The sequence below is a fragment of the Oxyura jamaicensis genome, chromosome 1 (genome assembly GCF_011077185.1).
Source record: "Oxyura jamaicensis isolate SHBP4307 breed ruddy duck chromosome 1, BPBGC_Ojam_1.0, whole genome shotgun sequence".
Lineage (NCBI taxonomy): Eukaryota > Metazoa > Chordata > Aves > Anseriformes > Anatidae > Oxyura > Oxyura jamaicensis.
Window position 1 is genome coordinate 627,037 of NC_048893.1, and position 27,191 is coordinate 654,227.

The 27,191-nt window shown below is 45.4% G+C and overlaps 1 protein-coding gene across 1 annotated transcript in view; it reads right to left on the minus strand.

Annotated features, from left to right (window-relative positions):
• Positions 1–27,191, minus strand: part of SHANK3 (SH3 and multiple ankyrin repeat domains 3) — a 352,775-nt gene that overhangs the window by 288,796 nt on the left and 36,788 nt on the right. Inside the window, exons 3-5 of the mRNA XM_035335012.1 lie at positions 22,933–23,136; positions 19,096–19,167; positions 7,316–7,424 (exon numbers count right to left, since the gene is read on the minus strand). Coding sequence (XP_035190903.1) covers positions 7,316–7,424; positions 19,096–19,167; positions 22,933–23,136 — 385 coding nt within the window. The remainder of the gene's footprint in view (positions 1–7,315; positions 7,425–19,095; positions 19,168–22,932; positions 23,137–27,191) is intronic.

Sequence of the window (27,191 nt, forward strand, 5' to 3'; positions counted from 1 at the left end):
AGCTCCACAGCAGGCAGAGCCTGCCCCTCACCCCGGCTTCCCAGGGAAGGAAAACCCCAGCTGTGGCATTACTCCTTGTTTCAGAGAGCAGGTCACAACACTGCCAGCCACCACTCCATAGGGGAGGGCACACTGTAGATGGGTTAGGAGGTAAGCACTGCATTGAAGGCTCCTCTGCTTCAACAGGAAGGTTTCCCTGCAGACTGAAGGTAAGGCTTTAAGAGCAAACTTCATAAAAAAAAGGCAGCTCCTACAAAACCAGTAAGGTTCTGTCCAGAACTGTAGGTACAGAAGCCAGCTTAAGTCAGTCTGTACTTAAGTCAGCTTCGTCTTGGCAGGATTCAAGGCTACATCCACACCCACATTCAGTTCTACGGTCTTCCTCATTCTGGAGAGGGATGTTAAATATTAAATTAATGCTCTTCTTTCTCTCTAGACTGTCTGCTTCCACAGGGACTTGCAGGGAGATGGCGTCCTACAATGAGACTTCACTGTCTTCATCCCCAGCAACTCTCTCCCTTCCCAGGTTTCCTGCATCCTACAATCCTGGTGTTCCAGTGTGGGCAAGCCAATGTCCTCCTGCTTTGCTTAACCTTGGGGACTGCACATGTTCATTCCACCAGACCTCCTGCATTGCAGACTGAGACTTGGGTAAACCCCTTGAATATAAAACTATGAAAACAGTGTTCCATCCATCACCCTTATCTAACAAAGACAGCAGGAATGACATAGAACAATAACATTTTTACTTTACAGCTTACCAAAATAAAATGTTATTCTGAACATATGCATATTTATTTTCTCCACAAACAAGATGCCACAAAAAAGGATCACAACTGACACACATCAATCATATTGCTCTACAGACTCCCATAATGCCCTCAGACATTATGGTAAAAAAGCCAATATGAAAGCTTTTAAAGGAAAATAAATAGAAAAACAATCCTCGCTCACCAGGTATGTCCAATACCCTAGTCTTCAAATAAAAAAGCATAGGGCTCTTAACAACAACACTATTATGAAACAGGAAGAGGCTTCTAGTTAAAAGAATGAGACAGCTGGAGCACCTCTCCTATGAAGAAAGCTGAGCGAGCTGGGGATGTTCAGCCTGGAGAAGAGAAGGCTCTGGGGAGACACCCCTGCAGCCTTTCAGTACTTAAAGGGGACTTAGAGATGGAGAACAACTTTTTGTTCAGTCAGATAATGACAGGACAAGGGGGAATGGTTTTAAACTAAAAGAGGAGAGATTTACAGTAGAGGTTAGGAGGAAGTTCTTCATTCAGAAGTTGGTGAGGCACTGGAACAGGTTGTCCAGAGAGGTTGTGGATGCCCCATCCTTGGAGATGTTCAAGACCAGGTTGACTGCTAATCCTGTCATAGGACAATACGATCTGTAACTCTGCTCTCATACTCTGCAGCATAGGATCCCTGCATACTCTTCATCTTTCAACCGGAAATTTAGGAAATTCTAGTTTAGTAAACAGTCCATCGTGAAGACTCCTATCAGGAAAGTAGGACCGCCAAATAGGAGTTTCATAGGGAATATCATTCCTTCTTTTCAGGTATGGATCTATTCCAACTGTACAAATAGAAAATCTATGCTAAGCTGGATGCACTATGCTTTCCCTTCTACAAATGGAGAGGAACAGTCCTGCATATGGAGTTCAGTCAGTGACAACTGGAAGATATGGATCAGAAGAAGACATTACACTACCGCATAAGGTTTGAAAAAATGAAATCTCAGAGGAAGTTGGCTGGACAGCTAGACTCAAGAGTCAGCCTTAGAGGCAGCCCAAGAAGGATCGTTACTGTTGTGGCCAGAAGAGGAAAAGAAATCAGAAATAGGCAAACATATTTATGTTTTAAGCGAGAGGTGAAGAGTAAAACAGTGCACTGTCTTCCTCAAGCCAAAGCCAGAGGCATGGGATTCAGCCCACAAATTAAGTTTCCTATTCATGGGTACGTGGGCTCCCGCACAGTTCACAGCAGCGTGGTGGATAACTCGATGGAGCACCGCTGAGCTCACCCTGCAGCAGCCCACAGGTGGGACACAGCCATCCCCAGCAGGGACCCCGCGTGGCAATGCAGGATGCCCATCCTACCTGGAGCAGCAGACAAGTCTCCTGCCAGCCCTGCATCGCATCTGTCAGGGTCACAGTGATGTCTCAGATTGCCCAGAGTGAGGTGCCCAGTGCTGGTCACCGACTGCCTCAGAGCTGGAATCTGAAAGGCATCTGGGTGCCCTTCACCATCATCGGGAACAGGAACCAGTGCACAGCCCATGCTGCATCCCTGTACAGAGGCACTTGCATTTATGTTACATCTTAACACAAAAGGTGAGGACAGCCCAACATTTTCCTTTAATGTTGGATAAGCTTGTGAAATGAGACAGAAATTCACTAGTAATGGGACATGAGGACATGGATGGGAAGTTGATGGAAAGAAAAGTCCACGTGCTCATCCCAGGGCTCCCTTCAGCCTTACAAGCAGGAGAAGACATTGTTCAGAAAATACTGGAAGTCAACAGTCAACTGCATGAGAGCAAAACTGAATTTTGCTAAACTTGGGTTTAGGGAACACTGGCCCATTCTAGAGGATTTTCTCAGTCAATAACCTACACTTCACAGAGAGTTGAGATAATGAGCTTTGCTGAGAAATAAGTAGAACAATTAGAAAGACATTAAACCAAGAACACAAGTGAAACAATTCCAAAGAGGGAAATACAACACAAATGCACCATGTCAGAAGTAATTAAGGCCATTTGACAAAGAATGAGAGGAAGATTTTTCTTTTTCTTTGCTCGTTTCAAAGTATTAGGAGACTGGATAACAGCAAAAAGGATGTGGACTGCTTTTACTGGTAATAAGAATCTTGATATAATTGTCATTACTGAAATCTACAGACAACTACACAATTTTGGAACATTAAGAATGAGAAAGTACTGAGTGGGCACGGAGGCCCAGAAAGAGTTCACATTAAAATCCCATCATCTATCATATGGCCAGCAACGATTCAGAACAGGGCCACAAATTCATGTAGATTAGTGTCTGAAGTAACAAGTTAAAACGTCCCTCAAGAGATTCTATTACAGACCAGTAAAGAAAAAAAAAATTAATTAACCTTTAAGTGTTGATCTCCAAGTTATATAAATTAACACTTGCACTATCAGGACAACCTCAACTTGAGAGCAAATGCTGGCTGTCCCATCCAACGACCAAAAAAATATCATTTCATTTTCTAAAAAGGAAAAAAATGATTGCTTTTCTATAGATAATGTTTTGCTTCAACATAGGTAAATGCTACTGTAATTTCAACATAAGGAATAAAATTCTACTAAACACTTGACTACTGCCTCATCAGCTAAAGACAACAGGGAGAGATGGAAGTCCCAACCAGCCAGGCAAATATTTGATGCTTCCTAAGGGAATCAATCAACCACGGGAAATTTATCGTAGGATACATGAAAGGCTTAAAATTAAAAAGAAAAAGTAAAAGGTGACTGGGAATTCTTGAAGAACAGTTTCAGGAATACTACTCCATAAACTGAAGAGGAGAACCACTGCTGTGTTCCCCATCCAGGTCAGCAGTGAAGTGATAAGAGCAGTTACAAAAATTCTAACACGATGAAATAACAGTCAGTATGAATTCAAAATTAGAAAATGAAGGGCAAGAACAAATGACATAACAGTAAAGAAAACTGCATTTGGCATGGCAAAGGACTACTGAGAGGGGTTTTGTTACTGTTGTTTAAATTAGATAATACCAAAATAATTTCCTATGCCCTGTGCAAACCATTCAACTAAGCAAATAATGAATAATTGCTAATAAATACAGAAAGCAAGATGATCAATAATTTATTTTTATTTTTGCTGCTGTGGAAATATTATTTTCCTTATTACCAAATAAGGATTTTTGGCATGAGTTACCTGAGCTTGAATAAATTGTTTACATCTAGTGAATGTTGTATATCATCCTCCTTAGCTTCTTCCTGAAGGTCTTTCTGGGCCAATAAAGTTAGATTTTAATACATTTTGAAATATTAGGACATTCAAAAAGACTAGAAAGATAGCAATGTCAGGCCAATATTCAAAAAGGAGCAAGTAAGATGATCCACAAAACAACAAGCCAGAAAAATAGCACTGATCCTGGAAAAACAGTCGGAAAATTCATTGGAATTTAATTGACACAGCATTGAAGAATACCAATATCATTAATATTGGCCAGCCAAGTTTTACAGTAAATAGGTCTTGTTACTCACACGTAATTCCTTTTCTTGGTAAATTACAAGTCTGATTGATGCAGATAGCTGTATTGATGTAAGACTCATGCTCGGCTGAGTCCTACATGACATTAAAAATGAGTAGCTAAACTAAAGTAACTAAAACCCAGTTAAGGAGAAGCAGCCAGAGTGGTCACTGGGGAACATGGTTGCGGGTGGTGAAGAGGCTCTCCAAGGTGTTGGACTTGGCTCTATCTTCATTGTCTTCATCTTGATGTAGGTGGAAATCTCTGATCATATTTGTAGGTGACAAAGCTTGGAAGATTGCTAAGAGCAATCCGGGCTGGGCAATTCTGGAACCAGAAACAAAAGCCATGGCAATCCTGCAGGATCCATCTTAGCCTGGGGTGAACACATTGCATGGGGGAGGAAACGTGCTGCCCTGTATGGCTGCACCCTGTGGGCACAGCTTTGCAAAATCCTCCTGTGCAGGGGGCAAAGCTGCAGCTGGCAGCCATGGGAGGACCAACGTGCTCCCACCTTGCTCTGCCCATCAGCCAGCCAGGCTGCACAGGGAAGTCGATGGGAGCACAACCAGCCTCACCAAAACAAAGCTTCCAAACAAGGAACTGCTTCATGGTTTCACCATGCTTCAGGTGACACAGGTCAAAAACCCCTGCAGGGAGTGACGCAGAGGTCCATCGCAGAGACGTGCAGGTCCTCCCCAATGAGGCCACTGCTACCACAGCCACAGGATACCAGAGAGCAAGAGAGCAAGGACCCACAGGGAAAACGGCACCTGCCCTTGAAGAATGGTGCAGACAGACAGCAGGCTTCTTAAAAACCTCTTTGAAATGGAGCAGTGACAGGTAAACCTCAAAAGTGACAGGAAAACTGGAAAAAATACCTTCAATGGAAGGCTAAAGGAGTTTGGCCTCTTTAATTAGGAAAGCGAAGATTGAATATTGACTTGATTACCATGTACAAATACCTTCATGTGAAGACATACCATGTTCTAAAGTGCTCTTTAATCTAGAAGATAAAGTATAACGACAGCTGGAAGCTGAAGCATACAAATTTAAATGAGGTACCAATTTTAAACAGTGAGGGTGATTAACCAAATAACGAAAGAACAGCACAGATCTTCTATTCCCTGAATCAAGATTGATGACTTTCTGGAAAATATGTTTAAGCTTTGCTTAGTGAACACACACACACAAGGTGACGAGGATCCGATGAGCTGCAGGAGGTCAGGTCGGATGGTATAATAGCTCCATCTGGTCTTAAATTCCAGATACCCATGAATACTGAGCAGCAGTTTTATGTCACTCTGTCACACTCACAAAACAGATTGTAAAGCAAGCAGTAATAAAGTTGTTTTGCACAAGAAATAGGGCTCAAAATAAGGTGTCCAAGACTCTCTCTGCTCCAACACTATTTTCACATCTCATAAAATCCAGTTTTGCCTTCAGTTCTGAACTGGAACCAAATAACTATTTGGATCAGGTGGTTTGTTGTTATGTTTTGTTTTCCTTCCTCCCACTCTGTATTTAAGAGTCTTTGCAGCATGCAGAAGTCTGTTCCTATAAACCTTATGTGAAACAACATCAGATCCAAAAATCTCCCGGCATCCTAAACTTTACAGCCCCATTGGATGGGGCTTTGAGCAATGTCATCTACTGAAATGCATCCCTGCCCATGGCAGGGAGTAGGAACTGGATGACCTTTAAAGTCCCTTCCAACCCAAACCATTCTACGATTCTATGATCTCCTCAAGCACACTGCACTCTGCAATGTATTTCAGAAAGCTGAATCAGCTTTAGAAGAGCGTAGGACTTTCTTTTTAAAGAAACATCACTCAAAATGCTTGAAAAGTCTTGGGTTAAAATGAAAGTGAAATAGAGCTGAGCTGTTTGGGCATGCTCCAGGGCAGACAGCAATCATGCTTGTATGCTACTAACAGTTTATTTTTCATATAAGCAGTTGTTCACCAGGGCACTTCAGCAGGATCAGAGTGGCTACACCAGCAAATTACACAACACAAACATTACTGTGTGCTGTTTGAATGCTTCTTGCCAGAGTTTGGCTAAACCAACTTTCACCTTCCCATTTGAAGAGCTGGCAGAGGCCAAGAGCCATTCTCAAGGGGCAGTTTGGGTGCAGCCCTGTTGTCTGAGAAGATAAGAGAGGTTAACAGAGTGCATGACCGCAGACTGTGCCAGCTGACCTTGGTGTGGAACAACAGTCTGGACACACTAGAACTCCTAATAGAGAGGTAGCCAGAATTTCAGAAACAACCTGAAAAGCCATCGAACTGAACTGGAAACACAGAAAAATAATCATCAGATTGGAATCTGCTCATGGGTTGGAAACATGCCCATAATTCACACAAATAAGTTCAACTCTATGCTAAATACTAATAAAGTGCATTTCTTTAAAACAGAAACAATAAAAACAGTATCTCCTCTCTCAGAACAAGACCATGAGAATCCTCCCTCATGATCCTGTCTATAAGGAAAATGCATGGGATTGTGATTCTCACTCTTCACACCCAGGAGCCTGCAGACAACCCAACAACATGTGCTCCAAAGGCCTGACCTCTCTGAGGTGCATAAAAAAAAAAAAAAACAAGAGGCACCCAGAAGCCAAGATTTTATTTTCTTGACCTTGAAAACATTTCTCAAAACTTCTGAAAGCTTCATGAACAGATTTTGTGCTCACCCAACATGCCAGTCACAGAGAAAGCTTTGTCCTCTCCAGAATCCAACTCTGAAAGATGCACAGCCCCACATCTGTTTCATTTTATGTCATATTCCCAGACTATGCATCTTTCTCTCCCCACACACACTCTTCTGCCAAGCACCTTCTGTAACATCATGTTCCCAAGACCTCTAAGACCCAAGTGTCATAACAGGACACACTACTAAGAAATCCAGCTTACATACCTCTCTTCCAAACCTTACATTTCAGACAAATTATCATTTGCTATGCCTCTTCAAGAACAACCACTCCCCCAAATTCCCACTGCATCCCCTGGACACTTTTTCCCCCAACCCTGCCCTGTCATCATCCCCTGTCTGGAGAGGCCAATCTCACCTCCAGTATCCGGGTCATGGAAGTTGGGGTCCAGTCCCTTCTCCAGCAGTCTGCAGACCTTCTCCGCATTTAGCATTTGCACGTACTCCATGAACTTCTTCAGATTTGCCTGCAGCCGTGACACCCCAGGAAAACATACAATACATAGTGTTAACACACCGATGGGAAGAAAAAAGCCACCAGAGGAATATCCTCATTCAGGAGACCCAAGACAACCAGAAAGAATAATGGTGCAGCACCCACTAGAAGCCAGGGCACTTATTCATTCCCAGGTCCCTGAGACTATACGTCCTACAAGGCAAATACCCTCTTTGAGGCTATGCCACAAGTCCACATGGAATGTGGTCCTTCCTACCCACTCTTCAAGACTGGGGATTGCTGGACCATCCCAAGGAAGCCACCCTCTCCCCACACCACAGTGCTCTGCTAGTGCACACTTTCTGTTCACAAACACCAGGAGGGCAGGCGCACATTGCACGCGCCTGTGACACAGGCGCATCACCAGACATCTCTCAAGGCGTTTGTCAACCATGCAGCACGGTGCTGGCTATGGAAGGTGCAGTGCCAGCCACCCACTAAGCAGCACCAGTGACGGCACAGCACACTTGGGCTTTGTCTGTGTCTCGCTGTAGCATCGCATCTTCTCTTGTAAATCATTTTGAGGCTGTATCATCTGACTGCCTGTTAAACTTGAAACACTCAAGAAAGATCAAGCTACTCAAACACCGACTATTATTATACGGTGTAATGGGTATGGCTGTTGCACTCTCTGCTGTGAAATTCTGTTTTATTCTTGGTGTAATTTTCTGTCTTTGGCCAGAGACATAATCTTGTTCTCTTGAGGGGCTGAGTGCTCAAAAGACTCCTTTAAGTCTGCCTGGCTGTTTGTAGGTTACTGTTTTTTTTTTCCTCTTTTTTTTTCTCTTTTGGATAGCTACACTTGATGAATATATTATTTTATTAAATTTCTAGACTCTAGAAATTGCAGCTCTGCCACGCAGGCAGGCAGCACTTGGACAAACTACAATGTGAAAATACTCATTTCCAGTCCAGTTTTTCAGATCTTTGATTGCAGGTTGGTTTTTGTTTGTTTGTTTCTTTTTCTTTTAGCTGATTTTAATTAAGCCTTGCAGCAGCCAGTTTTAGGAAAGGAAGTCTAGAAAGTGTCTGACATGGCAAAAATAGCGTGTAATCAGTTGAGGGAAGACTTTGGGAAATGCTCTAGCCAACCAGCCAACCTGCAATCAAGAATCAAGGAATAGCGGTAGCTCCTGTGAAACACTGCACGGCTGGCTGAATGCTTCTGAGCAGAGCTGATTTTCCACAGTGAAAAAACTCAAGATTCAACATTTTCCTTTAATTTGACACAGAAGAATGATATATTTTATGAAACAAAATGAATTCCAAAGTGTTTCACTTCAAATTTCATTTTGAAGTTTTTCAGTTGAAAAACAAAATCTGAAAATACCAAGCACAATGCAGAAACATTTATGATTCTTTTCAATGACTTTCTAAACAAAATGTCATTATGCATTATCTTGTGCAATATTTTGCTTTTGCCAAAGTTTAATTTTCTAAGGGGAAAAGTTAATACTTTTAGAAGCAATTCTACAGAGGACACTGTAAATCCCCAAACTTCGGACCTGTAAAGTTCACTTGTGCTCTTTCTCTGGCATGCTGAGGAGACCACGGTAAGTCAGACAAAAAGTATCACCAAGCTGAGACTTTCAAAAGATGAGGCAAATTAATGCTGGGCTGTTTACCTGGTTAACCAAATTCTCTCTGTGTGTAGTTAGTGTGCGAAGCTAAACATTTTTTGCACGTTTTCTAAGGTTGGCACCACAGACCCATGCCATAAAACAAGCCAGATCACATACGTAAAGTTCTCGTCATTTTAGTGCACCACCCCCTGCAACATCAGCTCCATCTCATCAGAGGTTATTAGACCTCAAAACCTTGCAGCGATGCAGCTCCACAGCACCCATACCAGTACTCAAGCGGCTCACTCCAGCTGTCCGCAGTGACACCCAGACAGGCTGCCAGTGCCACAGTCATGCATGAGATGAGGCACAGAGCCACAAGCACACATCTGGGTTACAAGGTTGGCTTCCCGTACTGCACTGCTCTCCCGGGGCACAGGGCAGGAGTAGGTATTACCCAGTAACTATTACCCAGAGATGTCCAATATCACAGCTGATCTTCTGCTCCCCGTACCAATCACTTTGCACATCCCAGATGCTCCCCCATGTTCCTCAGAGCCTCTCTGGCGTGGATGGGGTCACCGGGACAGACCCAGCACCATCTCAGGACAGTGCACACAAGTGAGAGAAACTGTTCAAATTGTAAAAAGGAGTTGGTCACCCAAAGCGGAAGGAGCTGGAAATGTGCAGCCATGGCATAATTGATTCCCGCAGCACAAATGGGCATGTGCAACTGGCATCAGCTGCAGCAGTGCACAAGTGCTACCTTTCTGATGGCAAGACACCTCCCTGACCCTGGCTACTCAGTGTTGCTTCTCCCCCAGATTCCTTCCTGTTTCATGAGTAACTAAAAGCAAAATCTTTCTCCTGTTTGGGTATTCCATCAGCACGAGTACAGTAACACTGGAGGAACTCACAGCCACCTGCCAGCAACAGCACAGACTGACAACTCCACAACTGCCTCCAGGATGCGATCCCAAAATGCCTATTAACTATCACCCAATTGTGCAGATTGAACCTTGCTCTTTCAACTCCTGTTTGTCCATACGTCCCTTCTCTTTCCAACAGCCATTTAGCAGATGATGCTAACCTAACCCAACAGATGATGCTCCATGCATGGTAAGCCCCAGTACCCAAGAACAGGACTGACAGTCCCAGCAAGATCCCTGCCAACAGAGCTGAGTCCATGTCAGTGATGAGCCCACGCCCACCCCCATGGTGCCAGTACCCTCTGCCCATGCACATCCCTTAACCTGCAGCCTTCCCAGGTCCTCTAGGGACAGGAAAGTTTCTTCTGTGAGCTCTCTGCTCAGGCAGACACCGCACCTCTGTGCATGTGACAGCGACTTCTGACAGCTGCACCTTTAGGTTGTTACCAAACATCCCAGGTACTAAACTGGTACTAAGCTCTTGAGGTTCTACTGCTGACTGTCTTTTACAACCCAGAAGTGCATCCTATCCAGAACATCTACATCCATCAGCAGTGTGCTAGTGTATACTTCTACTATTGCAGGAGACCAGGAAGGTAAAATGGATTTTGACACTAGGAAGATGATGCACTATGTCAACTTTTAATAATAGTTTCTATACTTAGCAAGATACTGAAGATAAAAGTGCATGAGTAAACGGAGAACGCAGAAAGAGGCACCTTCACCTCTGGGATGTGCATTCTCCCACTACAGGTGCTTGTTAATCATCAAGGTCCTGTGCACCACACAGGCACGGATGGGTGACCACATGGAATTTCCGTCTGGGGGAAATCCATTACTATCCTGTCTTTCCAAATGAAGAACAAAGAATGTTCATCTACACAAGATCTCAGATCAAATCTACAGCAAAGCTTCAAAAATAATCCGCCAAGTCCATAGACTTTACCTGTTAAAAAACAAATAGAAAAATATTTTCTTCCATTAGTTTATAACTGCTTAGCGGCATGCTCCAGATGTGCATCTTGGTGCCCGAGCTAAGAGTTCACTGCAGTTCACAAACTTAAAAATACAAGGAGAGGACAGAACAAAATGTAGTGGCTTCTGATCATCCCTTGCCCAGTTTTGTTCCTCCACTTTCGGTCCTAGACCTTGGAGAACAAGGGTAATACCTAGGAAAACTGAACACAGAATGAAAAGGACCATTTACTGGAGGCATAATTATAGACATTACAAGAATCACATGTCTAGTCATAGGATTAGATGACAGCCTTGCTCCACTTACAAATCTGAAATAAAATATAACGAGGAAACAGACTAATAAAAAGAAAATCGCAACCGAGATGGCATCTCTGAGGTTACAGCATGACCTTACTGGAAGATGTGTTTGTACAACCAAAGCAGTGAACTGTGTCAGCAGATGGGACAAGCAGACAGGAGCAGGGTCACCTTGCACCATTTCACTGCCAAAAGACAGCAAGTTTGGAACTGTGTGCTTGAGCAGCAAAGGAGCAACCAAAGGGACCCATGTAATTCTGTTACAGGCACGAGGAGCAGCAGTATTCACAAGCATAGCTGCCCAGAGCTTCATATTACTACACAGTTTTCAGTTTCTTATTCTTCACCAATGGAGAGGTATACAATTAAATCAATTGAGCTGTTTTTCAGAATAAAGTTAGAGAAAGACACTGTTTCACTGGAGTTAAAATTTTGCAATGACCACAGAGAGACCACTGTTTCAAAGCACACATACCTGGGAGGCACTCTGCTACTTCCCAGAGAGCTCTCCAGCACTCTGCCAATAGCTAGATCTGAGAAATAACAGAAATTGGATTACGGAAAGGAACAGGATGTTACAAATTAAGATGTTTTGGTCAGCGCATACTTCAAACTGTTGCATTGAGATCCAGGCGCTCTTGTCCTTGGCAGCCTCTCACACACCTGGCCATTGCAGACTAATGCCTCCAGCACCAGAATGCCCTGTGGGACTCCATGCTCATCCTGGCTGGCTCCAGGATCCCTGGGCAGAGCCTGCAGGACAGCCCCAGAGCCTCTCACTAAGATTTCGGTGACACTAAGGGTATCTCTCTTTGCAAAAATACAGCTGTTAAAACCTGTGTTTGCCATATGACAGCTTATGCTAAGTCCATACTTACAAGTATTTATAAAACTGTATTGATTAAGCGGCCCTTCCTCCAATAGTCATGAATTCAAGCATGCTTTTTCTGAATTGTTTGAAACCAGAAGCAAAAGGTACTTCTCTTTGGAAATCAACTCAAAAACTATAAATATGTCACAGCCATATCCCATGCTGGGCACATTATAACCACTTTTCAAAGAAGCAAATGCTGGTATTTACATTCTTCCATGTTGTTTTTCCAGCTTACGGTGCATAGAAAAGCTTTCCTATCAGATTGTTTTTCATTTCAATTTAGCTAGAAACATAGATACTTTCTTTATAATTTGGACTGATTCACTCAAAGCCGAAAGGAGATTTGAGAGCTGAGAGAGTAAGGAAGCTCGCTTTCCTCCCCCAGTTTATGAATAAAATCCTGTCGGGAAAGGAATGAGATCTCATTATTCTAAGAACTTGAGGATTTGGGGCCAGGTTTTCAAAAGTATTAAGGTGACTAGACATGAAGAGAGAGAGCAGATGTCAGACTCCCACAGAAATCAAGGGGAGCTAAACAGATGCCTAAATCGCTTAGGCAATTTTGAAATCTCACCAGATACTTACTTATTTTCTGTCACTTAAATACCTTTGAGAATTTGTAATGAGAAACACTAACACAAACCAAATCTCCCTTTGTTTAAAAGATCAGTCAGCTTTACATACAAAAGATATGTACTGATAAATTTACTTTTCTTCTTCTGTGTCCAGTACGTTCCAGGAATATTTATTAAAGTGATAAATACACTATTTAAAATGTTATTCTGCTTTAATTTTAATTGAATTTCAGCTTCTGCCCAGACACAGTTGGATACAAATCAAAATAATAATATAAGAAAAATCAGAAGCCAGTAAAAGCATCACATCCAATTCCCTATACGCAAAAATTAAAACATAAATGTATTTATATAAAGACATCTAACTGCTTAAATAAACACTCATAGTGTATCTTCCCACGAGCAGAAGTACCATATTTAGTGTGAAGATTGTGGTGATTTTCAAATCGGTGTGTTTGAATGGCTGTACTAAGAGGCATGAAGGAAACCTTCCTTGGGGAAAAAAAAAGCAAGACACAACAAGAACTTATGCAAATAAAATTAAACTAGCGTATGGCTGCCCCTCGCCAATTTAATGGGCATTTTGTGTCTCTATTTCACAGAATCACAGAATTTTAGGGATTGGAAGGGACCTTGAAAGAGCATCTAGTCGAATCCCCCTGCCGCAGCAGGAACACCTAGATCAGGTCACACAGGAACGCATCCAGGCAGGTTTTGAACGTCTCCAGAGAAGGAGACTCCACTACCTCTGGGAAGCCTGTTCCAGTGTTCCCTCACCTTCACTGTGGTTGGACTAGCTGATCTTGGAGGTCTCTTCCATCCTAGATGATTCTGTGATTCATATTTAAGTGTAACCTGCTATCTTCCAGCCTGTACCCGTTGCCCCTTGTCTTATCATCAGATGTCCAATAGATGTCCCAATGTCCAGGCACAGGCCAGCAGCAGGGAGGGCAGGGGTTGGACACAAGGGGCCGAGGTAGGTAGGACCCTCCCATCCCAGCACTGGGGCCATTGTGGTCTCTACCAAAACTCTGCAGTGGAGCTGAGCTCTCCGCCTCTGGCATCTCCTGCAGGCTGTCCATGAACCCTGCCCTGATCCTGGAAAAGGAGGAGCCCAGTTAGAGGAGACAGGAGCCAAACCTGGCTCTGTCCTAATCCTACCCCTGGGAAGCCACTGGGGCTTCTGCGCAAACCTCTGCCACCTCTGCCTAGTGCTACAGCTTGATTTCCACATCATTACCCAAAGCACCCTATGTCAGCAGATGACTGTTGAGCACGTCTGAGGCGTGTTCACAAAAGCAAGCCTGAGGTTAAGATCAGGAGGGTTCCTGGGGAAGGGACACAGTCCCCGTCATCCTGCTGGGGCATTGTGTTCAGCCCATTATCCCTCATTAGCACAAAACCACAAGAAAAATCAACACCCTCCAGAAAATAAAAGCTCATTGAGAGGAAGCTGGTGCAAGGGAACAAGTCTTTCTCTCTTGAACTGAAATGAAAGAAAATAAATGAGATATTCTGCTTGCAGATAAATTATTCTAACTGTCGCTCACTATTCAGCCCAGGCTGGGCACACAGGAAGCCAAGTGCTCAGCCGCACTGCAAGAGTGGAGAGACAAAACATCCCCTTAACGCCAAGTGCATGCTGATGCTTCCAGCAATTTTAGTATCAAAAAAAGCCTAATCTTTCCTCAGGGCCCGGTTTGCTCCAAACAGCAGCTAAAATTAAGACAAACCATCCACATTTTAGTGCGTGGCAGATGACGTGGGGTCACAGTCACCAGAAGAAGCTGGTCCTCCCTTGCATCAGCCGTTTTACAAGTTCTCACCGAGGCAATCAGACAGCAGCAAGCAGACATCACTGATTCCCACAGAAACATCAGATAATCACTTTCACTGCACACAACAAGAACCTTTAAACATCATCTCTGAGGTTGACTCAGTGCTTCTCCAAACCCTTTTGAAGCACTCCCAGCACGAGTGGGACCAACAGCCTGCAGAGGGATGCTCTGGCCCAACGTCCAAGCTGTGGCAGGGGCAAGCACTCAGCAGAGGACTGGGGGCAGTACCTGCTGTCCCACAGAACACACAGCTCCATGAGGGATGCTGCAGGTGTGCTGCTCCGAGTGCTGCTGAGGCACCATGGGCTCCAGCCTGCACCAGTGATACTCAGCTACTGCTACCCGACAGGCAGAAGGCACAGTGCACATGGTGCCCCAGGAGTTAGTTTACAGCACGTGCACAGTTGCTTGTCTATTCATGGCAAGTCCTTTCACTGTCCAGCACTTACTGCTGACATTAACTAGCTCCTTTAGCTCTCCAATTGGATTTTCAGGGATATGACAACATTTTAAATAGGAGCACAAACTGGCCAGCACCGTGGTACCATAACCTCAGCGGAAGCTCCCCGGCTGGTATGTACATGGCTGCTCTGCCACCAGCTGGCAGCCCATCTTCTCCTGGAGAATACCACAGCGGACAATACACTGATACTCCCTAAAAAGGGCTTAAAGAAGGCAGCTGTGCATGCCACACCAGCAGACTTGGTCACTTCTACACCAAGTGCCAGTGGCCCAGCTCTTCCTGATATCCTTCACAGCCTGCCCCGGCTGCCTGTCCCCATGCCTCCTCCCAGCATCGCCACGGCCATGGTGGTTGCTCCAGTCTCCCAGGTTCATGCGGGGCTAAGACACCCCGCTGCTCCCTGGAGCTGTGCCACCATCCCCTCCACATCACTACAGCCCTGCTCATGCACCAGCACCTAGAGAAAAGCTGGTGGCAGTCCCCTTTTGGTAAATGCCAAGATTTTTCTGCACAGATTTTTCATTTGTAAACGTGTTGGGATTGCCCTTTTATCACATGCATTTTTTGCACTCCCATTCAAAATTGTCTACTGCAATTCAGTGAGGAAAAAAAATCTATTATAAGTGTCACTGCCTTCAGGTCCCAAAAGGTATAAGAGACTGAAGCTGACTGACTGATTTTACCAAGTCACCTTGTTATTGCTGCCAATCCAAGAAATCAGCTTCCCCGCTACTTAGAACAAGTCTCCTGGCATGCAAAAGGAGTTTTTTTGTTTGTTTGTTTTTGTTTTTTTTTAAGTGGCAGTTAAGATTCATACATCGAGAGTATTTTAAGTTTCAAGTAGGATATCCTGCTACCTACAATGAGACTCTAAACTCTGTTTTGGTACTTTACTCTCATTCAGATGAGCCTATTAGCCACAGGTCTCAAGATTTCACATATACCACAGCCTGAGGCACAGTCCCACCATCCCATCAGACCTAAAGCTAATTCTTCACAGCACTTTAAATTACTGCATCTCAGGGAAAACAAAACAAAACAAACAAACAAAAAAAAATCCCACCAGTAATTCACTACCCAAGAGATTAGGTCTCACTACAAATAACATGGAAACAATTCCATCCTGATGCCTCAAGACACTTGCACGGTCTGCACCATTCCACACAGGATCGGAGCTATTCATCTGCTTTCGCAGCAGAATGCATCAGCTGCTAGGAGCACTGAAAGCAGAAGAGACACCCACTCATACCCGTAACTTGTACACGCCTGCAGTTGTGGACGGGTCAACCACCCCAAGTCGGCCCAACAAAACCTCCTCGCTACAGGGATGATCCCCCCGCGCCAGCCCTGCCTCGCTGCCTGCGCATCCCTGCACAGGGTCAGTGTCATAGCGCTGGATTGACCAGTCTCGCCGGCAGCACCCGGCACAGAAGCAGCAGCAGGCAGTACCGTGCTCTCCACTCTAGGTGTGGGGTCCCCAGAAGCTTGCCAGATTTCTCTCCGCTCAGCCAGCCACCTCCCTAAAGAGGAGCCCATGTCCCCCCTTGCTTTGTGCCTCTCTCGTCCTCCAGCTGCCCGAAGGGAGGCTTGCACAGGCTCTCCGCTCTCGCCCTCTCCCCGCAATCAGTGCCGAGCTGTGCCATGCAGTTAGTCACGCTGCTGCTGTTGGCTGTCAGCACCGTCATTGCCCCAGCAAGCAGCTGGCACAAGCATGTCTCCTGCTCACCCACCCCCTGCACCACAGCCCTACAGGAGCAGCCCCAGGGCAGGACCAGGGCTCCTCTGCCATCCCCATGAGCGTCACGGCCCACAGTGCTCGTGGGCTCCTGGAAAATGCCAGCCAAGGGAAACATGCATCAGCATCCTCTTGATGGAGTTAAAAGGGGAGCACAGATGTAAGATTTCATTTGGATGCAGTATTTTAGTGGCAAAGGACAGCTTAAAAAACAGAAACAACATGAAGGAGTTCTGTTATTTTAAGCAGACGTTAAAGCAGAGAGATTACGTTAATATTTAATAAAGCTTATTTATGGCTACTATACAGTCTTAGGGGATGTCCTCAGATGCTGCCGTCTGGGTCTCCCTGTCACAGGCATCTGCAGCCCTCCCTCTAGGAAATGCAGTCTCCCACTGGCAAAGCTCAGAAGTGATTCATGTTTCCTGGCGCCAGGGAGAGGCTGAGAGCTTTCCAGATTTGCTGCCTGGATATTCTTATGCCACTAGACAGAAACCTCATGACTTTAATCTTCGTGAGTCAAATTCAAACTCTAGTAGCATTTTGTTTCTCATTTCTGCAGCTCTGCTAAAGGAAGACAGAGGACCTGTTTCTTCCCACGAGGAAGATTCTAACCTTTACGGTAAGTCAAGTTCTTTGGGAGAAAGTTTTGTTCCCTCTGTTACGCCTGTAGCTCCATCCCACTCAGCTCTCACTGCTGTACATGTTAACTGAAAACTTACAAGCCTCTTCTGCCTGTCTTGCAGAGCACGTGTGAGCAGGAGCAAGGCACCAGCCTGCAGACATGCAGCGGGAGCAACGCACAGCAGCCCTATGCAAAGGGGCTGAGCAGGCTGCTGGGAAGGCTGGGGAGGAAGCAGAGAGCTCGGGCACACAGCCAGCATTGCTGAGACCTGGTCACCTCCTCTGTGTTTCCTGGAACAGCTGGCTTTCAGAGGAAAGCGGCTAAGCACTGCAGCTGACAGTCTGGCAACCGTGCACATCAAGTCAGAGGGCAAAACAAAAACAGTCAGGAAGCCAGCCATACCACGCCGTGGAGCTGTAGCTCTGTACAGCCACAAGGCACCCAGCAGGGAGCCCTGGGGATCTCACCCTGTCCTACATCCTCCTTAAACAAGAACCCTAAGGCCTCCTTGCGCTTCCCTTCGTGCACAGGCCACACCCAGGCTCTCCCCCATGGCTCCCTGCCCTGAGCCCCACTTCTCTATGAACTCTCCCAGAAAACAGGCCAGGTTCGACAGTCACTGAGGGTGTCCCCCCACCACACAGCTATGCAAATGCTGCCAAGCACGTTGGAGCCACTGGGCTGCCTGAGGGCCAGCTGTGCTGCTGGAGCCCACCTCGCTCCTCCTGCCTGTGGTTTCTCATCTGCCACTGGTCCTGGCCTCCAGGGAACCAACACAGTCCCCACAGGCCATGGGCAGTCTCAAGGTACAATTATTAATGGCAACAGAAATCCTTTGATGGTCCCAGACCTCTCCACAGTTACTGCTTTAGCTTCTGAGACAAGAAATGGCATCATGGAACCACTGCAGCTTTCTGGTACAGTGCAATGCGACAGAGCATCCAGCCACCGTGTGCTCAGGGCCCAGTGACCATCAGCATCCCCGACTGCAGCACCCGCAGGTGGTACTGGGCTGGGTGTCTGTCCACAGAGCCTGAGGGGCTGGGGGGGGGTACTTTCCATCCAAGAAAACACTTACGCATGCAAAAAGCACCATCCTTACTGCACTCACTGCCCTTCAAACATCTGGAATACCCAATCATTTCCTGCACCGTTAATTTTTACACATTCCTCGATCACTGTCCACAACCCCTGGATGCAGTAGACCAAGAACACTCTCCACACAAGGACTGAACGATGCGTGGGTTAAAGCCAGGGACAAGGCAATGGCCTGCATGCAAGGCGAAGGCGTGCAGCAGCCTCTGGCAGGGGGAGGGAAAGGCGTACTCCTCAATGCACACTATTGTACTCCCCAGGCATTTAGTCACTTACCCAGGCCAGCAAATAAAGTTTCTCTTAAACTGGCCCATTGTGTGTAGCTCTGCCTTACCACCCTGTGGAAAGCTGGCCCCAAGATCTCCAGCAGAGACGAGTCCAACTAGATACCCATCCACAAGCACACACACACAGTGCATGGACCTCCCTACGCAGGCACCCCACCACAGCTCAGTGGAGTCCTTCAGCTTGCACCCCCATCTAAATCACCCCAGGCTTTGGCAAGCACCAGTCCGCTTACACAAGTGACTTGTGTTCTGGCAAGCAAGGAAGGCTGAAACATCTCAAGACCTGGTACTCTCTCTGTAACAGACCACAGCTCACCGGGACAGACCATTGGTGCTGAACATGCTACCAGGGCTTTGAGCTGACAGGCTAGACTCCAGCCTTACCTTTGTATGGAGTTTGGCAAACTGCTTGTCATCCAGCAAAGTCTGGGTGTACACACGCCTTTTGTACCGGAACTGCAAGAGGGAAGAATGTCAGATATGAGATGAAAAAGACACACTCAGAATCAAATTGCTCTTGAGCAGCTCCAGTAAAGCCTTGCATATACGACATTCAGTCTAAATTTGAAAGTAACAGATACAGAATCCAATGTTCTCCTCCATAATTTGTTCTAATAGTTGATTGCTTTTCTCAGTAAAGAGAAAAAGTGACCAGTTCTGAACCGACCGGTTCTTCATATGAATCTGTCTGGCTTCATCTTCCAAAAGTATGGGCTTTGTTCTGCTTCTTCCCAATTAATTCAGGATCTCTCAAAGAACAGAGAGGTTTTCCCCAGGAAAGTTCTTACACAAGTAATCTATAGCCAATTTTTCTTTAAGCAGGTTGAGCTTTAAATCTCTCACTGAAGGATCTCCTGTTCTCAGATCATTTCTGCTGATGTTCTTTCAAGACACTGCCTACAGCCCCCACAGTGATCTAATATCACTCTCTTGACCCCAGCCTCTCCTGAAACCAACTCACTGTTTGTCAGGGTACACAACAATAAATTACAGGATCACTTTTTATGCCATGGCATCACACTAGGAATTAATGTTAGCTTTCTTGACCTAAGGACTCAACATTTTATTCAGAAACGTTGTGTTCTGAAATTAGAGTCCCTCATCTGCAAGCAAGCCTTGTCTCTTTATGTTTTTCACTTGGCTGACTTAGCAGTATACTTTGACGGGTCCTACTTACCAGGTGACCTAGAGTGCCATCCACACTTTTATATTCTCTGCCAGACTTGGTGTAGTCAGACAATCAGTAGTGATTTCTCATTCATAGAATCATAGATTATCCCAGGTTGGAAGGGATGCACAGGGATCATCGTGTCCAACTCATACACATTTACACTCAGATACCTGGGGTAACCATATCAAGCTTGATGTTGGTCCTTAAGAAACCCCACTACAAATATATCTATGCAGTGATGACTTCAGTGACAGCCACTTTTTAACCCTTGATCAGTTAGCCACTAGCACTTGTCCTGCTGATGTTTAATAGCGCTAATCGTGAATTTGAATACCATGTAGAACAAAAACAGATACTCCCAGGTGGCTGTTACTTTTGTACAGTTACCTTTATCAAGCAAATTACAATTTCCTTAAAGAGTGAAATTGGCTTTGACTAGATCTTTCTTCAATGCATGAACTGTATTCTGAGTTTTTGAATTGCTATGAACTTAATCTGTCACCAACATTTCATTATTTCAGCTGGAACTGACATCAAATTATCTTTGGACTGAAGTTACTTATTTTTCAATGCTGGCAATATATTAGCATATTTTCAATCTTCTGTAGTTGCCCTTGTATTCCAAAATTTATCACAAACTTGTACTACTGGGCAGATGTTCCTTCACACACTTTTTTTTAATCATTCCCTGGTAAAAACTGTCTCACCCACTGATATACAGATGTTGGTCACTTGCAGATGTTGCCAGTGTTGGGGTTCCCCTGCACATCCCAACACTGTCGTGCAAACTGTGACTCCTCTTCACCCCTGGCATCAAGTCCCAGGGTCTGCAAATGAGCTCTGCTCCCAGCCGCCAGCTCTGCATCCTGGCAGCACACCGGCCTAATCAGGGCAGCTTCAGACTTCTTGCCCACCACTGCTGTCCCAGCCTTCGACCCTGGGGAAGCTCCTGAGCACACCTGGTCCCAGCTGCCTTGCACTACAGGGCAGGGCAACAGCAAGGCAAGTCTGAGAGGGAAGCCAGGCTGTGTTGGCTTTGATGTAATGAGAGCACACACAACTGCCACCCTGGGGCAAAGCAAAAACTTCAACTGAGAAGAGTTGTGCAACCTGTCGTCAGCCACTCAAAACTACATGGCAGAAGTGGACAGCTAACCCTAAGCTGTTTGCACACCAACAGTTCTGCTCTGATAGCTCATCCGTGGACTGGACTAGTGCAAGAAGGACATCCAGGCACGTGAATTTCAAAATCTCATTCAAAGCTACCAGGTGCATGAACCGACTGTGTGATGGCGAATAATGGCTGAAGCACAATAGTGTTGTTTGGCATACAAGTGAAATAGCTACCTCATTATGAATGACACAGTAAGCATCTGACAGTAGATGACAACCAGTAGGACAATATGGGATATGGTCAATACCATCGAACACACAGGAGGGTTACTGGATCTCAGCAGATGGGCAGGCAGAACCCTGCCCGCTGCTTGAGCACCAACATGCTGTGTTGCAGCTGCTGTTTTATCCCAATAAAGGAATCTGGAGTACCAACAGCTCTCCATGGCAGAGGACTGAGCCAGCATCCCACCTCTCCAGGGAAATACTGCAGGTACCTGCTTTTTAACTCTGTCATTTTTCTGCTGCTGTGTACAAACCCTCATTTATCTGATTACATTCATATGCAGCCTTGAGGGCTAATTTATCTTTTGGGCTCAAGAAACCTCACTGATATCAACGTAGGATTTATTTGTTGTAAATGGATTCTGGATTTTTGGTTTTCCAACAAAAATTCTGAAGTGCTCGGCTACCATTCTTATCAAGTTATGAAGAATTGAAATGACACGTAACAAATATCCATGTCAAGTCTGCATTTAGATGTGTGCACTAAGACATTAAGTACGGACATTATGCTAAATTATACAGAAATGAAGCATTAAAGCCTATGTAAAGAACATTAAGGAATTTACTACCTCATAGGTTTATTTGCAAGCATTCTTAATGTTGTTCCAAATGTTTTTGTCTATATTAAACATTAGTTTACTAAGAAATTGTGCAGTACTTTCTTCCCAAATTAGTCAGGATTAGTTATAATAACAGCATTCACGCTTGCATTTATAAGAGTTCATGCAGCTTAAGCGTGTAATGCTTTCTAAGTAGATTCTGTGGGTAAAATATAGCACAAGATCCCTAAAACTAGAGGACCACATGCAGGTAACCAAAGTCCCATTACAGTCAGCGGGGAGTCAATGGAGCCTAAGAAATGCTCCAGGTCACCCTAGAACAAATACCTACATGTGTTCTCCTGAATCCCAGCCAAGGGCAAAATCTATATTGAATGTCAGTACAGAGTAATTCAGTTAATTTCTCTTCCACTTAATTTTCTGGAACAGAAAATAGTATAGCATGAAACTTAGCATTTATCCTCCATGCTTATCACATAGATGAGGTCCACACAGGAACAGTCATTTACTGTCAAAACACACAGTTGCCCTCCAGCCTCTAGAACTGTAAATTAAATTAAAATAAATAAATATTAAAGTAAAAAATGTCAAACAGCTTCTTCAGCCTCACATTCAAAGACCTCCCTATGCTTTTCCTTGTGCACCAATGGTTTTCCTTCTGTAACTTCAATCTTCCATGACAGTTATGTGCCAGTAGAAAAAAAAAAAAAGAAATTTTGATCAACAGGGTCAAAAAACAGGGAAGCCGTTTCACAGGACTGTGGCAGATGTTATGGAGCTCTCTACCAGACAGAGTCATGAGCAAATAAAACTAAAACTCAGAGGCGTTTGCCTCAGCTTTCCCTCAACGAATTCTCTGTGAGTAAACACACACCCACAGAAATTTCTGTGCTTTCACTCCTGATGGCAAATGGGGAAAAAAAGGGGAGGGGGGCTTAATTTTTGTGGTGCCTCTGGGGAGACTAGAGTGGAAGAGATCATATGAGTCCTATATACTTATGCATATATATATGTGTGTGCATATATATCTATATCTGTATGTAGATACACACATATATATTTGGAAAAAAAAAAAAAAAAAAAAAAAGCTACCTCCAGGTAGGGGACAGGAGTGTCTGGATTCAGGGGGTACTCCCGCAGTAGACGCTCCTCATCCAGGAACTTCCCAGCCCTGCCGTTGAAGGCTGGCTGGAAGAGCCCATAGTTGAGAACATCCTTCAGGCTGTGGTTGAGAGTGCACAGAATGCGCTGCTTGGAGACCCACACAGGAACATCTGGATTCAACCGCAGACACTTCTGTGGAGAGACAGAGGGCAATTAGAGCTGAGCATCCCTAAGGTTCCATCACCACACCCAGGAACAGTCACACTAAGAGTGAGGAGAAGGATGAGATTTGAAAGAAACAATCTTTTCCATGTCAGTTGATTAGAATAGGGGAGGAAAGGGGGGGAAAATTGAAAATTATAGAAGAATGAGACTTAGCAGATCCCCCCCAACCTATTTTGTGGGGTTCAGGGCAGACTCAAATCTAGTATTTTATAAAATTCTATAAAATGAGATGTACCAAAGAGTATTTTATGGCCTAAAACTGTATAATAGCAATACTTTAATTAAATAACCCTCTCACAGTGTGTAAGGAGTCTACTGAATTCTCCACCAGGAATTTTGCACGTGTAAAAAAGGGAGCAGCACTGCAACCCCCTCCAGGAAGGCAAGGTATCCAGTGAAGTCTTCTGTCAACTCTGTCTTCATGCATTCAAAGTCCTATTTTTCCTTTCCACCCTGGAACACACAGTTAATTTCCCTGGTCCTGTAAGCAGCTTCCCCTGCTCGGGCCCTGAGAAAGCAAGTGTTTGCAGTCCATCACCTTCAACCTGTGTCTTCTGCAGCTGCCGTGCACCCTGGCTGTCTTGGCTGCAGAACCACAGGCCCTTCACAACGTCTGCTCTCACAGCCAGGAGCAGGAAGGCAGGAAGATGCTGCGCTGGCAGCACCAGAGGTCAGGCTCACAACAGGCAGTCCCCATCAGTGGTCTCTGCTTCCCCTTCCAGGTCCCAGGTTTTGCTTTTTGGCCCTTGACCTCTCCTCATTCCAGTTACTTTGGTTTTCCTCCTTTTTTGCTCTTCCACCCCATCCACACTTTCTGGGCAAGGAGAAGAAAGTCTCTGGTCTTGTTTCAGTGTTTTGTTTCAAAACCGCTGCCTGTCAGTTCCATGTAGAGCTCCTGACTTCTGTGCTGGAAGGCAAAGTGAGCAACTGTTTTGAAAAATTAAACAGCTTTGCCTAGAGAAAAGCAAATGGTCCCACTGAGGCACAGGGTGGTAGGCGGCAGAGCACCAGGGCTGCACTGCACAGGCCTGATCACCACCCAGAAGTCACCATGCAACACAGCCACTGAGCTGAGGTTACGGTTCATTTTTCTCAGGCAAGGATAACTTGCACTTGGCAGCATGCCGTGTACTGCAAACAGAGGTCAGCGTTATCTATGTCACTGCTGACCACAGCAGCAAGTGCGCACACTTATCAACACCTGCTTGTCCTAAAGCAGGTACTAAGGAAGAGGCAGACACTTGGTGGTCTGAGGCATCAGGAGTTCAAAACCTGTGAGACATCAGCTCTGTTGTGCTTCAGCAGAACATGTATCATTCTTTCAGGGACCCCTAAGTAAAAAATCACCATCTATACCTTCCTACATGCTTACTCAGCCTCTAGGATTCTTCCTCATTGTTAAATTATGCTTTCTGGTACAAAAATATGTGGCTAATGGAAAAAAAAGCTATTGATAGATACGCACATATGTACAAGCACAAGTGCTGGTTGAAGGAACATCCCGGTACAAAAATCAGCGAATTTTATATCAAACTTTACACTCCATAAACTGTTTAGGAGAGAAAACTGCTTCCATCCTGCAGTGTGATTCATTAACCAGTGTCAGAAATTGGAAAGAAAAAAATACCTACTTCCACTGTCAGGTCAAAATGCTGCATTGCTGTTTGTGGCCGTAACCCCACTACTTAAAGTGTAATGTCTCAGTTTTTCCAATACCATCAAATGTATCCATAGCTTTCTCATATCAGAGTTCCTGAAACTAACCATGCTTATTCCACTCCATGATGCAGCACAGCCACTCCAGGAGCAATACGCCACCAACCCCTGCCAAATGGTTGCAAAGGATATCTCTGTACAGCATCAGCTCTGGAGTCTGCATGGATCCGCAGCAGAAAGCCGCTCTGTGTTCGGTTTGCTCAGGCAGACACTGCAGCAAGGGGTCCTCCAACTCCTCTTTCACAGGGAACCCATCGATCTCCACCAGCACAGCCAGGACAGCCATGGCAGCTCCCGAATCAGCACCTGGCTGATCCCAGGCAGAGCAGGAAATGTTCAGCTGCTTGAGCCACAAGCACAACAGGCACTGATCCTCCCCTCCATCAGGAAAGGGGTGCTGAGCTCAAACAGCACAGAGCCCTGCCACAGCAGGCACAGGGACATGCAGCCCTGAGACAGCACTCAACACAGGCAGGAATAACTTCCAGCCCTGGGGACTGGGCTGGGACGCTCAAGCCAACAAGAATTTTAAAAGCAATCAGGAAACCAGTTGTCTCGTGCAGTCCCAAGCTTGCAGGAGAAGGGCAGGTCTGTACCCCTTTGCTCCAGGATCTCCTGCCAGGATGCTGAGCACTGCCCTTGCACCAGTCCCCATGAGGATCCCAGGCAAGCACACAGAGACACTGCAGAGACGACCCTGCACCAGGTTGGATGGGGACAGGCTGGAGGCAGCTTTCTGAACAAGCTGCTCACTTTGGTTTGCTGTCACTCACAGTAATTTTGGTCATACAACAATCAAAGCCTTAGAAACAACTCCTGAAAGAAAACAATGCAGCTTTGCAAGTTAGGCAGCATGGATGACTCCTTCCTGAAGGCAGAAAGAGCTCATAGCTTCAGATTCAATCCTCAGCAGCACAGAGGATGACAGACAAGATCTATTCAGGAGCCACCCTGCAATAATGACAATAAAGAACTTATGTTCAACAATCCTTTAACAGAAAAAAAGACTAAAATTTTTCATCGAAATGCACAAAAATGAGAAAGAGTTGAAAGGAAATTAAAAGAAGCAGCTGAAAAGGTAACGTGCTTGCAGGCAGCAGGGAATATATTTCATAATATCACATTAGAAGCTCTGAACAAATCTATGGCAAAAATAGAAAAATGGTCTCTAAGAGGTCCCAGAGAAAGACAGAGTAGCCAAAACAACAGAGCAGGGGAAGCTATAGAAAGTAAAATATTTCCTTTAGAAAATGGAGTCACCTCTGAATGAGAGCAGAAGGGAGCACAAACCACATGCCAAAAGACAATGGTAACAAAGGCATTAAGAAGTAGCAAATGCAAAGGAAGTGTGGAATCTGATGGGCAGTGGGTGAGGCTGGCAAGCAACTGAGGTGTGAAGTCATCCCAGGAAGAGTCCCTGGGCTCCTCCTGTGAGGACGGGCAGCAGGACAGGCTCCTTGCTGCCGCTACAGCTGCCAACACACAGAGACTCATTGGTAGGTGACAAAAACTCCCCAAGAAGGCACAGGAGCATGACCAGTTCAAGAGCAGGCTGATGAAACAATGTTGACCACGGTGGTGCAAACTGTCCTTGGAGTGGGAGCAGAGCTGAGGAAGGAAGCACTGAGATCCCGCTGGGTGCTGCAGTGCCCCAGACAGGACTTGGACAAGCATCCACACTGCTGAGAGAACAGCTTACTTTCTGTAGAGACATGCCTCTCATCTACGAGGAGAGCTTGGAGAGAACCCACCCCAGAGCAAGGCTGGCCTGCTTACCCATTACACACTCGTATTTCCAAAGTGTTTTCAACAATGTCCCTTGCTGCCATAAACTGGACTGCCAAAAGCAAGGAAGTGTTCTTTTGGAATAACCGACAAGGAAGATGGTAAGCAAAGGTTAAGGTTAACCAGGCGGGTTTCCTGACACGGAGGTGTTCATTAGCACAGTCCCATGTGCACATGCCGGGATGTGAGCTGAAGTGATGTAGGCTGAAGGCTGTTACAACACTTAAATTGGCAGCACATCCAGATCTTCCACATCACGTGTGGGTCTGATCACTCTGTCTTTTCAGGAAAAAACAGAAACAGGAAAAGTAAAGATGACAAAGGTGACTGGAGGCATGGAGTGGTCTGCAGGGGACAAGTGCACTGGATTTGAGCCCAGACCCAGAAGTGAAACATCCCAGAGCGCAGACAGCACCCCGCTGCACCAGCCAGGGTCTGCACCCAGTGGGCAGTGGCTCCTTCTGATGCAGGGACTGGGACCAAGTCACAGGAACAGAAAACAGGCATAAAACAAACAAGCC